The 17,935-nt window shown below is 29.7% G+C and overlaps 1 protein-coding gene across 1 annotated transcript; it reads left to right on the forward strand.

Annotated features, from left to right (window-relative positions):
- The first annotated feature begins 8,155 nt into the window (after positions 1-8,155).
- Positions 8,156-9,854, forward strand: LOC105205108 (KRAB-A domain-containing protein 2-like). The gene is made up of 2 exons (XM_011174403.3): positions 8,156-9,561; positions 9,629-9,854. Exons 1-2 carry the CDS (start codon positions 8,156-8,158, stop codon positions 9,852-9,854), a joined length of 1,632 nt encoding a protein of 543 aa, XP_011172705.3.
- Positions 9,855-17,935: the final 8,081 nt, after the last annotated feature.

The raw sequence follows: 17,935 nt of genomic DNA on the forward strand, positions 1-17,935 counted from the left end.
GATTATATACTTTAATGTAAGAAAAATTTAATTAAAACCAAAAAGAGGTAACTTGTTATTAATAATTTAATTGAGTATAATTGTCAGATGACAGGCATGAAATGTAAAAATATCTTGAGTCGAAACACGCCAAATTTACTATATCGATATGCCTTGACACGCGTACAAGTTCATGTGTTAAGGCATCGGTGGAACCTAGTATACATCGGAGCGCGATCGCAACGCGGTTCGGCCCGCGACTTCTCCCCTTCCCGACACCGCGGCGCGCTCACGAAATGTCGCGCCTTATATTCGAATTTCAAATTAGTAATTCTTTAATTTAAGTAAATATTTTCTACACATATTTATCGATACTAAGTAATTTATATACTGGATAAAACTAAATATTTTCTAATTCCATAGTTATGGTCTTTGATTTCAGGAAATATTTATTTACTAATTGCAAATAAATGTGTTTCTAGATTTAAGACATCAACGCTTTTTTTAAATTAACATTTTCTTAGTTCAAATGAATGAATATAATGTAGTTCAATTTTCCGAAAACCAAAGTTACTCTTTTTATTGGCAATAATATTTATTGTAATCCAGTAAATATATGTTGAAAATGTTAAAGTTATTTTTTAATAAATAAATAATGTGAATAAGAGAAAGATTTATTAACACAAAACATAAATATTTCGTTATTGTAAATAAATATGTTCTTACTATAAATATCCCAACGTTAGTAAATAGGTTTTGTGGAAGTAAATAAATATTATTTTGATTTAAATAGCTTAAAACCGAATTTAAACAAACATTTTTTTCAAATAACTACTTTTCAATCAATGTATTTATTATATGTAAGAAATTCATTTTTAAATTTTAAGAGAATATTTATCAATATTAAAAAATTTATTTACTGAATAAAAAAAATATCTTCTGATTCTCAAATAATGATGTCTTCGAGTCCAGGAAATATTTATTAACAATTATAAAAAAGTATGTACCCAGTTTTAAAACATCAATACTTTGATTCTAAATAATATTATCTTAAAATAAGTAAATAATTTTGTAGTAGAATATATGTACAAAGAAAGTTTTTATTTAGTTTATTCAAAAGAATATATACTGTAATTAAGTAAATATATGTTTCAATTTATTAGTTAATTTATCATATTTTTAAAAAAATAAATAACTTGAAACAAAGAAAGATATGGGAAAACAAACTAAATATTTTGTTATTATAAGTGAATATACACTTGCTGTTAGTTTTCATTATTAGTATATTGATGTTTTCGAAATAATTAAATAATTTTTTTTAATTAAGTACCTCAAAAACTAAATTTAAATAAATAATTATTAAAAAATGGTTCTTACTTTTTAGCAAATGTATTTACTTTATTTAAGAACATTATTTAACAGTTTTAAGGAATTATTACTTGGCTTCAAATAACGTTTACTTATAGCGACTAAATTTTTATTGAGTAAATAATTTTAACTTCACCGCAAATAAATATTTACTTGGAAACAAAGCAATCTGTTTAAATTAATTATATATTTACTTGATTCAAGTAAATACATTTCACGTTATTATATTTCCTTGAATCGAGCAAATTTTTTTTTCAGTGTATTATATTTTAAAAAAATTTGACATGTGGGTACAATGAAAGAGATTCTAATTCTTTGAATTTAGATTCTAAATATGAAAGTACTTTAATGCTGCTACTAATCACTGGATTTGCCGAGTTACAAATGGCAATTTTTTTATCCATTTCACGAAAAAAATCATCGTCTCCACTATTACTAGACAATGATTTATCTTGAGAGAGTTACAGTTTTAAGGGCCTCGCACATGAAATGCATAGTACATAGACATAACGTAGCATAAGCATAAGAAACAAGTTCAATCTACATGATGCGCATAGCACATAAGTATTAGCCAATCAGAAGCGAGCAAAGCTGTTAACAATGTTTCTAACCTATTTCAGAATCGTGGTATTGTCAGGTATTGTGCCATATCGTACAAAGCAGTACAAAGGGTCGAAGGAAGGCTCAGGGGGTCTATTCTCGAAAAATATCTCATACGAAAATAGTAGGGAACTATAATATATGTATATCTATAATATATGTAACGTATACTATATATTTTCGTATGCGATATTTTTCGAGAATAGGGGCCCAGGGGCTCTATTTTTGAAAACATGCGAATAATTTTCGTATACGAAAGTGGCAAAATAGTCAATGGAATTATTCAATGATATTCTTCCATTGGTTATTTTGCCATTTTTGTATACGAAAATTAATCACATGATTTCAAGAATAGGGCCCCAGGAGATGAGGTGCTTCAAAAAAAAAAAGATTCGTGGTATTGAGATACGTGTAGTGTTGGCGAGTTGCGATTGTTTATTCTTCTTTCTGTTTTTAAGTCCGTTTGATGCCTTGGACCCGTGTAAACACGTCCGTTATTGAATATTGTGTAAATCTTACCAAAAAACAAAAATACTTCATAAAAGTAAGTAAACATCCTTTTTATAATCACTATCAAGCTGTCATAAAAAATAATTAATATTCATAAATTATATTTACTAATTGTTTCATGAAATATAAGAATAACGTTTAGATATAATAAATATAAGATAATTTACTAAGTTTTGAAAAAAATTACAACGTCAAATAAGTTAATTAAACTAATAAGCTAATCTGTTTCTTGTATTAAGATATTATTAGACAGTTAAGTAGAAGTCAAATATAGTCCAGACAGTATTCTTCTAGAGTATTTACCCTGCTTGCAAGTTTAATTGACATTGAAATTGTTATGATTGAAATGGACTGTAATAATATAATGCACTGATGGTAAGGAAATTAACTTTCCATAATAATAAAAATTGCAATAACGTTATATAATATATATTGTTTAAATTACAGTTTTGATGATTCTACAACAACTGTAAACTTGAGTACTTTTCAAGCAGGTTATCTATTTATGATCTCTATAGTCAGGTAATTTCTTATGTCATATACATTTTTTAACTAATTTTTTCTATCAAAATTGCAAAACAATATTTACAACTTCTAAAAGATTTTTAGAAATAATACAATTAATAATTTTTCCATATATATGAAATATTTTAATAAATATTAAATTTACAAAGTAACTTATAATAAAATATTTACGATAAAATAATCAAGTTATTTAAATTGATTTAAAGTTTTTAAAAAACAACTCTTCAAGCTCGACAAATTAGAGTAACTCCAGTATATATGCTGCACATAATAAAAATTCATTTATCAAGTTTTCTTTATTGAGCATAATAGACTGTACTCATAGAAACTTCATACTATTTACTACTTTAAAATACTTAATAAAATATGAAATATTTATTTTCTTATATTTGGAAAAAAGAAAAAACAATTGCATTTTTGCCATATATCAAAAGTAAAATTTATAGCTATTCATGAGTGGAATAATTAAACCGATTTAAATAATTAATTGGTAAATAAAGAATACAAGAGCTAAGCATTTGTATTTTTGTATACTCTATTTGTTCCTGTCTTTCTACTTATTTTGAAATGATTAATAAACTTTTAACACTTCCTACAGAGAGATAGTAATTATTTTACGTAAATTGTAATCGCTGCGTCACTCATAATATTGACAAATTTATTGAACTTTCATTAATATTAAAGGTCACAGGACTATCAACGAACCGAAAGTTTTGGCTAAACTTTCTCTACCTTATTATTGTACTGCTATTACCATATAGTGACAATTTTAAGTTCCTTGTGTGCAAGGATGCCAAAACATTCGTTTATTTTCAATTCATTTTATTGTAACTTAATCTCTTATACCTCAAAATAAATATCTTGTTTTTTTTTAAACGTGCGTTATGAAATTTTTTTTTAAAGTATTATATCTAAAAAGTATACTCTAAACATTTTTTTTATGTAAAAATCTAAAAAATTATGATTTTTTTAAATGAGTTATTTTTTAAGTTTCTTTTGGTTTAATAATTTTTTGCTGTAATTTTGATTTAAAATTTAATATAACATGAAATTAATCCACATTTTACACTATTTGAAGAATGTTCAGTAATAATTCAACTCAAAACAATACATAGTTTAGACACGACAGTCGTTCAGAGTCAGTCGGAATCATTTTTACCCCGTGTGACTGTTATGTTACTTTATTGAAGTGTGACCGTTAATAAGCTAAACAAAGTAAAATACAACACAAAAATTAAGAGTAAAGAACTACAATACAAGAATAAAGAACACAATACTAACGTAACGTAAAGGTAATATAGAGGGTGTTTTTTTTTTATTTCCCCAGGCGGATATTTCAAAAACTACGCAAAATACAGAAAAATGTTTCAAACGAAAGTTCTATGGCTTGGAGGGGGACACAAGAAAATACGATTAATTTTAACTAAGGTGGTAAAGGTCAGGTCAAGGTCACATTAATTTTTTTCAAATAGAATACCTTATATTTGATCCTGGAACCAAAAATAGGGCATTCCATTAAAAAAAAATTAATGTAACCTTGACCTGATCTTTACCACGCCACTCAAGGTCAAACTAATAGTACCTTCTTATGTCTCCTTCTGAGCTATATAACTTTTGCTTGAAACATTTTTCTGTATTTTGCATAGTTTCCGAAATATCCGTCTGGGAAATTGAAAAAAAAACATCCTGTATAATAGAGTAATTGCAAGCAAGTTATCTTCACTCCTACTTTTTTTGTCTTTTGCTGCGTAAATACCAGAGTTATCCTATACAATTTTTGTACTATAATTTCAATAATTTATGTATTTTATTCCAATAAGCCAAATTCTTAATAAATTTCTTTACTATTTAAAATTCTTTATAACTTATTTAATATTTAATAAAATTTATTTTTTACTTGCAATGTAACATAACTTGACTGATTAATTAGGAAAAGATCAAATTTCCAAAATCTGTTAATCCCTATGTGACAAGATTCTGATCTAAGATGGATACATATTATTATATTTATACCGCGATCATAGCGAGTTATATGTTATTGAGGAAACGAAAAAAAAAAACGATTGTTTTGGGTACGACCCATAAATGTACGTCGACCACTATTTGGAGATTTCCAACATCTTTTCCAAGAATTGAAAGATGATGAAACAATGTTTTTCAAGTATACAAGAATGAATCTTTTAATTTTTAATAAATTATTAAATATATTGCGACCTCACTTACAAAAAAGACATTGGAGGGCATTACCTGCAGAACAACGCCTTATCATTATGCTCCGGTATAATAACTTTTTTCTTTCAGATTTCTTGCGACAGGAGATCAGGTATCTTCAATTGCATTTGCACATCGAATAGGTGAATCAACTGCTTATAAAGTTATCAAAGAAACATGTGTAGTAACAGTAAGAATTTTAAGTTATATTTAAACCCACCTAAAAAAGAAGACTGGAAAAATATAGCTATTGGATTTTGGAATCATTGGAATTTTCCAAATTGTTTAGGTGCAATTGATGGTAAACATTTTCTCATAAAAGCACCTTCAAATTCTGATACTTTATATTTCAATTATAAGAAAAATTTTAGCATTGTGTTATTAGCAGCATGTGATTATCAATATAAATTTACTATAGTAGATTGTGGTGCTTATGGAAGCTCAAGTGATGGCGGTATATTTGCACAATCAGAATTTGGAAAATGCTTAAACAGTGATAATCTTGATATACCTGTCGAGAATTGTAAGTTACCTCTGACAGATGTAGAAATGCCTTATTATTTTGTTGCTGATGAGGCATTTCCTTTGTCAAAAAGAATAATGCGACCTTATCCTGGACAGTTTCTAACTGATAAAAAGTCCATTTTTAATTATCGCTTATCAAGAGCTAGACGTATTATTGAAAATACATTCGGAATTCTAGTCTCAAGATGGAGACTTTTTCAACGTTGTATATGTTTAGATCCAAGACATGCAGATGTAATAATCATGGCTGCAATAAATTTACATAATTATTTAATGACGGAAAACAATACAAGTACAAGTAGTTACTGTCCAGTGAATTATGTTGATAGCGAAGATAGTACAGGACATGTTATAGAAGGAGAATGTAGATTAGGTCTTGAGAATGTTAATAATTTGCGAGCTACTAATGTACATAGAGCGGTTAGAGAAGCTTATAATCAAAGAGATATCTTAGCTGAATATTTGTCATCATCACAAGGTGAAGTTCCATGGCAAATAGAATATATTCACAGGGGATATAATAGAGATTTAATATAAAATGTAAACTTACGAACTTATTATCGATCAATAATTATTAAAAACCATGAAAGATATTTATTATGATTGCACAAAATATTAATATAAATGAATATTTTCTATATCTGTTACATTTTCTATACTTGTTACATTTTGTGCAATCTGCAGGAATTATTACTTTTTAAAATATTTTTAAAATCCTTATTTTTTTTATCGTAAAGATGGGGGCAACTTTTTACCAAATTGATTAATAAACAGTCTTCCTCTTTTGAAAAATTTAGTATAAACATGTTTTTAGCTTCAATAGTTATATCTTTGTAATAATCGTTATGGTCTTTCATTTTTTTCTCCCAAATTTTAATATAAAATGGCAAATTGTTCGCCACCAAATTTGCTATTAAAAGCTGTATAAGAGGAAAAATAAGAATGTATGTGTATATACGTGCGCGCGTGCTTATGTATGTTTTTCACTGAAGATATATTAATGAACTGAGATTTCCTTGTACGAGTGCAAGCTCATATATATTTAACTATTGCGATATTGTATGGTAAATGGTTCATCGGCTTGCATTCTGTTCATATATCTTGTCTGTTATCATATGTTGTCCGTATATTTGGAGCATTATATTCTATCTGCAAATAAGTAAAAGTCGCGTTACATGTTGCGTTTACGTTTTTTTTTTTTATAAAAATGCTCGTTATTTTGTAAAAAAGAATTAAATGTAGAGATTGAAAGAAAATTATGAAAAAATTACAGATTGTTCTATATTGTGTTTCAAAGTAATACAAAAAGTTTAGCATTGCTTTTTTACTTAGATCAAATATTATTTTAATGTTTCATTTTAGTGTTTTTACTTATGCTCTGATAAAAACCTAGATTATATATATATATATATATATATATATATATATATATATATATATATATATATATATACAATATATATATATATATATATATATATATATACAGGGTGTTTCAGACCACCCGTACACCTCTTTTCTCTTCGCAGGATTAGGACCAATCAAAAATATGTTCAGACGAAAGTTGTAGGGTTTCAAAAGATCTATTCAATGATCTTATCAGTTTGACCTTTGATAGCGTCGCCAAGGTCAGATCGAAATCATATTAAGTTTTTTAAATGGAACACCCTATTTTTGATTCAAGAATCTAATAGCTGGTGTCAAGACCTTTCCAAAACACTATAAGAATGTTTATTTTCGTTGACTACTTTCCGAGTTGTGCGGCTTGAAAGTTACATTAGATTCTGGAATCAAAAATAGGGTGTTCCATTTAAAAAACTTAATATGATTTCGATCTGACCTTGGCGACGCCATCCAAGGTCAAACTGATAAGATCATTGAATAGATCTTTTGAAACCCTACAACTTTCGTCTGAACATATTTTTGATTGGTCCTAATCCTGCGAAGAAAAAGGGGTGTACGTGTGGTTTGAAACACCCTGTATATATATATATATATATATATGTTACAGTTAAAACCCGAAATCCGTCAAAACCCGAATTTACTGGTAAATTCTAGTTTTAACTAAGCCAGCTCGGCAATTCGCGTTCTAACTGAAATAATGTAGTCAAAACTAGAATTGACCGAGTGCTTTAGTACATTCGCGTTCTAACTGAAATAATTTAGTCAAAACTAGAATTGACCGAGTGCTTTAGTAAATTCGCGTTTTAACTGAAACAATTCAGTTAAAACTAGAATTGACTGACCGCTTTAGTAAATTCGCGTTTTAACTGAAACAATTCAGTTAAAACTAGAATTAACTGACCGCTTTAGTAAATTCGCGTTTTAACTGAAACAATTTAGTTAAAACTAGAATTGACTGTTCGCTTAGTGAATTCGTGTTCTAACGTGTCACCGGCGCGCTTATCAATTGTTTACGTGCAGTCGTGCAAGTCAGATGTGTTCGGATGTTCTTTCTGCGCAGACATTGGCGATGAGTGACAAAATGGAATGTGAGAATTTGTCTAGAAAAAGCTGGAAATTGCGTTTCCTGGAGGAATTGCTAACTTTAGAAAGGAAGGAAAGTCACTATAATGTGATGAAAAGAGATGAATACGATAAGTTATTAGCGGAGACTGAAGAAGCTAAAGCTGCAATAAAGAAGACGCCTTTGCAATACCGAAGAGTTAAAAGATTTGATGTTTTTGAAATCGGTGGAACGAAAAAGTTGATTTCAAAAGACGAACCAGTCAAGTATTATTTGCCAGCAGAAGAAATATACGACGTCATAGAAAGTGCGCATATAGCTGTAGGACATGGAGGTCGAGACAGAATGAAGAAGGAAACATCGAGGAAATACGCCAATATAACTAATGAAATGATAAATATTTTTTTGTCAATGTGCGAAACTTGTCAACAAAAAAGAAGCAAGCGCAAGAAAGGTTTGGTTTCTAAGCCGATCCTTCACTCAGAAATGAATAGCCGTTGTCAAGTAGATTTAATCGACATGCAATCTCAGGCTGATGAACAATTTAAATTTATTATGGTTTACCAAGACCATTTAACGAAATTTATCTTACTGCGAGCGCTCCAGAGCAAAAGAGCTGAAGAAGTTGCTTTGCAACTTACTGATATTTTTTTGACATTTGGAGCTCCCTGTATTTTACACTCTGATAATGGTAGAGAATTTGTCAATTCTGTCATAGAAGAGTTATTTACATATTGGCCGGAGTTAAAAATTGTTCACGGAAAGCCAAGACATAGCCAAAGTCAGGGTTCAGTTGAAAGAGCCAACCAGGACATAGAAAACATGTTGGCTTCATGGCTGAAAGACAACAATACCACCAAATGGTCGAATGGTCTTAAATTTGTACAATTTATGAAAAATAGAGCACTTCATTTTGGAATCAAACAATCACCTTATAAAGCAATGTTTGGAATTAAACCAAGAGTTGGACTGACGATATCATCATTGCCATCTGATATGATTACAAATATCCATGATGAAAATGACCTTCAGAACATAATCGAGCAGATGAATACAGAGCACGAGGAAACTGAAATAGTTGAAGAAGTACAAGAAGATGAAGCGGAGGCGATGCTAACTACAATATCGTCAAACATCTCCTTAGCCAGGAAGGAAGCCAAAGAAAATTTGGAGAAACAGGCCAAAAGAATGCAATTGATTTCCGATGCAACTCATTCTCCGGTTGATATAGGAGCTAATATCATTATACCCATTCCAGATGTTGACAGAGGAAAGGCAGACTTACGAAATCTCATAGGTATCGTTCTTGAAAGAAATGAAGATGGATTATACAAAATTGGCACAAAGGACGGAATTCTAAATAAATTATATTGCAGGTAAGTTTGGTGAATTTCCAAGCCGATTAATAATTCAGAAAATATGTTACATTAATATTTTTTTCAGATCTGAATTTGATATATCTCCTCAAATATTCTTGACTCAAGAACAAGTGCCGAAACAGGAAATTTCCTTGAGAACTGCAGCTAGAAAAGGCGCCGTTGGTACAGGACAAGGCTTTGTCTGCTGTGCTTGCACAAAAAATTGCACTTCAAAGCGTTGCTTTTGTATGAAAAAGGGCAATCTTTGCAACTCTAAATGCCATAACAGTATGCCTTGTAAGAATAAGTAGTTTTTGAGCTATATAAATCTATTTTCTAATTTCTAATTTCATCCAGTTATTCGTAGCATTTAGTTTTAAAGGTGAAAGATACAGTATTATATAAAAAAATATTAGGTATTATTACTTATTAAGTTTTTTACTTATAATATTATTACTTATATTACCTATTACTTATATTATATTATTACTTATAATATTATTACTTATATAATTACTTTAATTAAAATTTTAACTTCACTGACAATTTATTTTATAAAAATTTTGTTTGAAATGTTTCTCTTCTCTCCTATATAATCAACATAATAAAAATGTTTGTTACGGAATAAGTTACAAAACCAATATAACCTGACTGAAATGATAATAAACATCATCAATCAGCATTATTTCAATATAATTATAATGCAAGAATCTTAATTTTTATTTTGTGAATATTATACATATATGTGTTACGCCCAAACACCGAAAGGCGACACGTTAGAATGCGAATTCATTAAGAGCAATCAGTCAATTCTAGTTTTAACTGAATTGTTTCAGTTAAAACGCGAATTTACTAAAGCGGTCAGTCAATTCTAGTTTTAACTGAATTGTTTCAGTTAAAACGCGAATTTACTAAAGCACTCGGTCAATTCTAGTTTTGACTAAATTATTTCAGTTAGAACGCGAATGTACTAAAGCACTCGGTCAATTCTAGTTTTGACTACATTATTTCAGTTAGAACGCGAATTGCCGAGCTGGCTTAGTTAAAACTAGAATTTACCAGTAAATTCTGGTTTTGACGGATTTCGGGTTTTAATTGTAACATATATATACATATATATATATATATATATATATATATATATATATATATATATACACATACATATATATATATATATATGTATATACACATATATTCAAAATTGAGATATAAGACTTCTTAAAGACATTCTAAAGAAGTTTAGAGATATTTTTGTAAAAGATGTTTTAAATTCCAATTTTGGATTAGTGTTGTCTAGGAACGTGACATAACATATGACAACAACAAAAATATTAAAGGTATGAAGAGAAAATTATAATTTTTTTATAAATTTAAGTACTTGAGATGATTTATGCCATATGCTTTATTTTTTAATCTTATTAGCGGAACCGAACTGGATGACCTGATAGATACTGCTGAAGATGAGTCAAATTGTTCAGATGAACTTGTTTCTGTAAGTTGTAATTTGTACGTCTGTCGAAGGTCTTTTCTTATTCTGTAATGCGTCTAATTTTAATGGAGAACGTATTTCTGTTTTATTATTTGAAATGTCAAGGCTATGTAGTGGAGAAAAACTAATGTTTGATTCTGCAATGAAGAGAACGAATATGTTAACATTACTTCATTTTTAATATTGATATGTATAAATCTGTATACACTTAAATATTTAGCAGTATCTGTCATGTATCCAAGTTCATATCTCTCTGGAAATATACGTAATATAGAATGTTGGAAACTTGTAGAAGATAACGAAGTTATTGTTGCTGTAGTCTTTAAAATCGGTTTGTTAATATCACTTATATTTGATTGCCTTGATATATTTGAAGATTCTGTAATTAAGCAATAATAACTATTAGAGCTGAAAGTGCCAAATTACTCTTACAAAAATGAAAAAGTTATTGATTTTCTTTTATAAACAAACACAATTTTAAGATCTCAAACTTTGCTTTAGAATTTGGACACTAATTTCATAATTTCCCTTTTAATTTTTATTTTTTGTGGCTTTGTAATTTTTTTCAATTGCAACTGTTTTTGAAAAGATATCATCTTCATCAGCCATTTGAGAAAATGGAACATTAGGGTTGATATTTTCCAAGTTTTTATTTTCCAAGTGTGTCGAAACTGCTGACGTTAACTTAAGAAAAGACTTCTACTTTGTCTGGAGATTTGCGTCTTACTTTATTTTTAAATCTTATTGGCAGATCCGAGCTGGATGAAGACCCGATAGATACTGGCGAAGATAAACCAAGTTGTTTAGATGAACTTGTTTCTGTAAGTCGTAATTATACGTCTGTTGAAAGTCTCTTCCTATTCCGTAATGCGTCTGATTCTAACGGAGAACGTATTTCTGTATCATTATTTATTATAATGCTTAATTTTGTTGTTTTGTAAGTAAATAAAGTTCAAACTTGAAGTCATACCTGCTGTATTGTACATTTTTAAATATTTCATATATATTGCTTATATACAGGGTGTCTGAAAAAAAGGGTCACATATTTTGATAGCAAGTAGTATTGATCAAAACAAAAAGAAAACGTCTAATTAACATGGGTCCTGAAACTAATATCTTCAAAGATACAAGCTATTTTATTATTTGAGCTCTTTGTCATTTTCTTATTAGTCGGGTCATCTTTAGAATGTAATGAACAAAGGAGTAGGAAAGAGTGGGGTACAATGGAGATATCTTTTTTCTAGGTGCCTTAAAAAATAAAAAATAAACAAAAAGAGATAAAAAAATAATTTTTATTTTAATATAAAATGTAATCATTAATCTTCTATAAAAAATATTGAAATAAAGAAACTAAATGTATGTACATATGATAACAAAATAAAAACTCCTTTTTTTACAAAAAACAAAAAATTTTAATGCTTACTGAGACGGTTAATCCGTACTGACGAACTCTCGTATAGCATCAGTAGTAAACACTTTTGTTTACTAGGGCTGCTTACATTCGTCAAGGCCTACGCAATATCGTTTGACTTGTAGTATTTATTGCAAATGTAAATATCAGGAGACATTCTAAAGATGACACGACTAATAAGAAAATGACAAAGAGCTCGAATAACAAAATAGCTTGTATCTTTGAAGATATTAGTTTCAGGACCCATGTTAATTAGACCTTTTCTTTTTGTTTTGATCAATACTACTTGCTATCAAAATATGTGACCCTTTTTTTCAGACACCCTGTATATGTATATAGTGTTTTTTCAATATTTTTGATTCAGTTATTGTTTAAAAAATTGTTTGCACTCATTTTACTTTTTTTTAATATCATATTAACGATATAATCACATTCAAAATTTTCCATTGAGAGTATTATAAGAATGATAGCAAATAAAGGAAATGGAATTGTGTGTTGTTAAAAATATTGACATTATTGAATAGTTTCATAAGTATATATTTTTATACGAAAAGTATTAATATTGACACACAAACACACACACGCACACACACACATATTTTCAATTTCAGTTTATTCTTTAATATATGAACGAAATTGTATGGATGATACATCCTAATAATCAAACTTTACTCTTATTTTTGTTTCTCAAGAAACATCAAAAAGTACACTAAAATAAATTATTTTAAAGTTATATGAAAGGACTTTTGTAATCTTATTTGAAATTTTGAATAAAATTCGCGAGAAATTCTTATATTAATATTTAAATGAATGCCCTGTATATTAATGTACATTATTTAACAACATAGTATTAGATAATGTGAAATGAAAGAATTAAAAAAGATATTAATATTAGTGATCGAAAGGAAATATAATCAAAGGATAAAAAAATATTAAGTTCAATAGACTTTATTGATAAAAGATACATTATTTTAATTATTGCAATTAATGATTTTTAACAAATTAAATGTGCTAGTAAATAGATTAAATAGCCTCAATTGCACATTAAATAGATAAATCAACTTATAAAATTATTAATAAAACATGCGCAAAATTATTAATAAAACATGCGAAAGTTTCAAGTGAATATTACATAAGGTTAAATATATGTATAGCAATATTATACATACATATTACTTATGCTCATCAAACAGGAGATCAAGTAGCCTCAATTGCACATCGAATAAGTAAATGAATGCTTACAAAATTATTAAAGAAACGTGCACTAACAATAACTTTTATGTCGCATATATAATTAAATTATATGTCTCATATATAATTAATTTCTTTTTACGGATGAAATAATCAACGCGAAGAAGAAAGACTACAAAAATGTGCAGTTTGAATCAATGATATTAGTTTAATTCGTCATTGCTTCTCTTCTTTCCTTTCCAAACTCAATTTGAATAAAATAAACACTGCTTATTTTGATAATGCTAACTTATTAATAATAAAAAATTCGACAATTTATATATGAGATATATAACTCAAAAATTTGGGCAACGCACGATTGGACACCACCACTCATAGCGGCCAGTGAATTATGTTGATTATGAAGATAATACAGGACATGCTATAGAAGAAGAATGGAGATTAGGTTTTGATAGCGTTAATAATTTGCGAACTACTAATATACATAGAGCAGTTAGAGAAGCTTATAATCAAAGAGATATCTTAGCTAAATATTTGTCATCATCACAAAGTGAAGTACCATGGCAAATAGAATATATTCACAAAGGATATAATAGAGATTTAAAATGTAAAATGTAAACTTACGAACTAATTATCAATCAATAATTATTAAAAACCAAAATCAATAATTATTAAAAATGAAAGATATTTGTTATAACTGCACAAAACATTAATATAATAAATAAATATTTTCTATACCTGTTACATTTAAGTTTGTGCAATCTCTCCAGGAATTACTTTTTAAAATATCTTTTAGATCTTTATTTTTCTTATTGTAAAGATGTGGGCAACTTTTTAATAAATCGATTAATAAACAGTCTTCCTCTTTTGAAGAATTTAGCATAAGCGTATTTTCAGCTTCAATAATTATATCTTTGTAATAATCGATTGCCTAGAGAATTTTTCTACTGGTCAAGCGCTGAGTGGTAGTGTCAAATCGTGCTGTTTCCAATCACCCCTAAAATTTTTTTTACTGCGTTTGTTTCAATTTTCGATTAAATTAAAATGTATGATCTATAACTTCGTAATGACTACTGTAACATTTATACTAATGTGTTTTTAATAACATTTAATCTTAAAGACTTAGAAAAATAAATTGCTGTTAAAACGTTTGATGGTAGAACAATTTAAATAGGAAATTTAATGTGAATCTTTAGAACTCGAACACTTTCATAATTTCATAATTTCCCTTTTAATTTTTGTTTTTTGTGGCTCCGTAATTTTTTTCAATTGACATGCAACTGTTTTTGAAAAGATATCATCTTCATCAGCCATTTGAGAAAATGGAACATTAAGGTTGATATTTTCCAAGTTTTTATTTTCCAAGTGTGTCGAAACTGCTGACGTTAACTTAAGAAAAGACTCTTCTATTTTGTCTGGAGATTTACGTCTTACTTTATTTTTAAATCTTATTGGCAGATCCGAGCTGGATGAAGACCCGATAGATACTGGCGAAGATGAACCAAGTTGTTTAGATGAACTTGTTCCTGTAAGTCGTAATTGTACGTCTGTTGAAGGTCTCTTCCTATTCCATAATGCGTCTGATTCTAACGGAGAACGTATTTCTCTTTCATTATTTGAAATGTCAGGGCTATGTGGTGGAGAAAAACTAATGTTTGATTCTGCAATGAAAAGAACAAATATATTAACATTACTTAGTTTTTAATATTGATATGTATAAGTCTATACAGGGTGATTCAAAATAACCTATTGGTCCCGAAGCTGGCATATTCGTAATCGAATTCTGAGACGATTTTTCCTTTTGCAAAAATTTGTCCGAAGCTTAGTTTTCAAGTTACAATAAGAATTAGTTAGCGTATTAGGGTCAGGTACAAGTGGAAGACAGGGGCGGCGAGACTCACTGTTGCACGCAGGTGTTTCCGTGAGGCATCTCCTGCGCTCAAATGACTGACAAAAGTACATGGACAGCACATTCCTATTTAAACTTTCTCTCTCTCTCTCTCTCTCTCTCTCTGTCACTTTAATTATGCTATATTTAATGCTTGCCAAATTTCGATCTGTCATCCGGCCGTCAAATATCGGGATGACCGTGAAATCTTCAAGTAAGTTTACATTATTATAATAAATGTACGCCCGCGAATAATAAAATTTAATGCAAATTAGATTACTTAAATGTGCACTTGCAAGTTAAAAGTAGAACTTTTAAAACGCACAAAAGGGATAGAAAGGAGAGAGAGAGAGAGAGACGGGGGGGGCTTTGAACAAGTTTAAGCACGTTTACTTACGCACATGGCGATCAGCTTATTGTTTCCACGAAGCGACAATTTAATTTAAATTTGTGCTTTATCCAGATCTATCCCTCGAAGTTGTTTCATATTTCACCACATTTACACTATTTACTCTTCATTTGATTGATAAACGTGGAACTACGCGACGAACCGATCGATCGACTTTATTAATTACTATTAATCACTACTGTAATCACTACAATCATTCAATGCGTTAAAATTACTCGAAGAAACACGTATTTACGTTACGATCACACAACACGTGTTCACTCGACGATATAAAGCAGTCGACTGAATGTTATTGGTTATGTCGTTATAAGAGTGTCGAACGATTGGTTAAAGCCATAAGTCAAAACGCGGTAATTCAAAATGAAAATATTGATTAATATGATTTACATCGATACAATTTATTAGAAAAATATGGCAAATGCATGTTTATTATTACTTGTTAAAAATTGTAAGTGACTTTATCAAGATAATTATTTAGAATATTTATTATAAAACAACTTTAAGGATATAATTCTTGAAATCTCCTTGCAGCAACGGATAATTTGCCCTTTTCAGGGCAATCAAATATTTTATTCTGAGGAATATTTTCACAGTTTTCACAAATATTCAAAAATAAGAAATAGAAAAAGTATTTAGAAAAAATTGATTTTGATAAAATTATTTTTTGAATATTTAGAATGAATAATATTTAATTATCTTGATAAAGTCACTATCATACAATTTTTAACAAATAATGATAAATATGCATTTGCAACATTTTTCTAATAAATTGTATTGATGTAAATTGTATTAACCAATATTTGCATTTTAAATTGCTGCGTTTTGACTTATGGCTTTAACCAATCGTTCGACACTCTTATAACAACATAACCAATAATATCCAGTCGACTGCTTGATATCGTCGAGTGAACACGTGTTGTGTGATCGTAACGTAAACACGTGTTTCTTCGAGTAATTTTAATCGAATAATTGTAGTGATTAGAATAGTAATTAATAAAGTTGATCGATCGGTTCGTCGCGTAGTTCCGCGTTTATCGATCAAGTGCAGAGTAAATAGTAATGTGGTAAAATATGAAACAACTTCGAGGGATAGATCTGGATAAAGGACAAATTTAAATTGAACTGTCGCATCGTGGAAACAATAAGCTGATTGCCGTGTGCGTGAGTGAACGTGCTTAAACTTGTTAAAAGCCTCCTTCTTCCTCGTCTCTATCTCTCTCTCTCTCTCTTTCTCTCTCTCTCTCTCCTTTCTTTCCTTTTTGTGCGTTTTAAAAGTGCTACTTTTAACTTGCAAGTGCACATTTAAGTAATCTAATTTGCATTAAATTTTATTATTTGCGGGCGTACATTTATTATAATAATGTAAACTTACTTAAAGATTTCACGGTCGTCCCGATATTTGACGGCCGGATAACAGATCGAAATTTGACAAGTTAAATGTAGCATAATTAAAATGACGGAGAGACTGACTGACTTACTGACTGAGCGTTTATTATTATTCTAGGGCGTAGCCCTCTAAGAATAAAATACAGGAAAATAACTTCAGGATTGAGTACAATGTAGATAACAAAAATAAAATAAAAGATAATAACAAGAGAAGTAAGGTGCAAATAAACTTCCCCGTAGGGGTCTGGAGTCGTTTCGGGGCCTCCCGAGGCCCTGCATCGACTCCAGATACAGGAATTGGCGTTCCTGCGGTTCCCGAGCTCGCTAGGGGGTCTGCGGTCTCTCGTAGGCCGTAGATTCAGGGATTTCAGCGACCCTGGCGCCCGAGCTGGCATACCGTAATCCGTCACGTGCTGAAATTACGTGCGGGACGGACCGGTGGCCTGGGTCTCACCGCCCGGGCTGCGAGGAGTAAACCTCTATAAAAAATCCAAGGGTGGCGTCCGTGGCGCGGGGTGTCGTTCCGTGTAACAGCGGGGCGGGGCCTCGTGTCTCGGACGCCAACTACTTTAGTTGGTCGGCAGAGTGCTGCCTGGGTGGGGGTGCCGGTCCGGG

Source organism: Solenopsis invicta, chromosome 1 (genome assembly GCF_016802725.1).
Source record: "Solenopsis invicta isolate M01_SB chromosome 1, UNIL_Sinv_3.0, whole genome shotgun sequence".
Taxonomy (NCBI): Eukaryota; Metazoa; Arthropoda; class Insecta; order Hymenoptera; family Formicidae; genus Solenopsis; species Solenopsis invicta.

What these genes read in the sequence shown, in the direction of transcription:
- LOC105205108 (XM_011174403.3), top strand. Translation starts at nt 8,156, where the DNA reads ATGTGTTCGGATGTTCTTTCTGCGCAGACATTGGCGATGAGTGACAAA. An exon ending in CTAAATAAATTATATTGCAG is followed by an intron (nt 9,562 to 9,628) that starts GTAAGTTTGGTG and finishes TATTTTTTTCAG; the next exon opens with ATCTGAATTTGATATATCTC.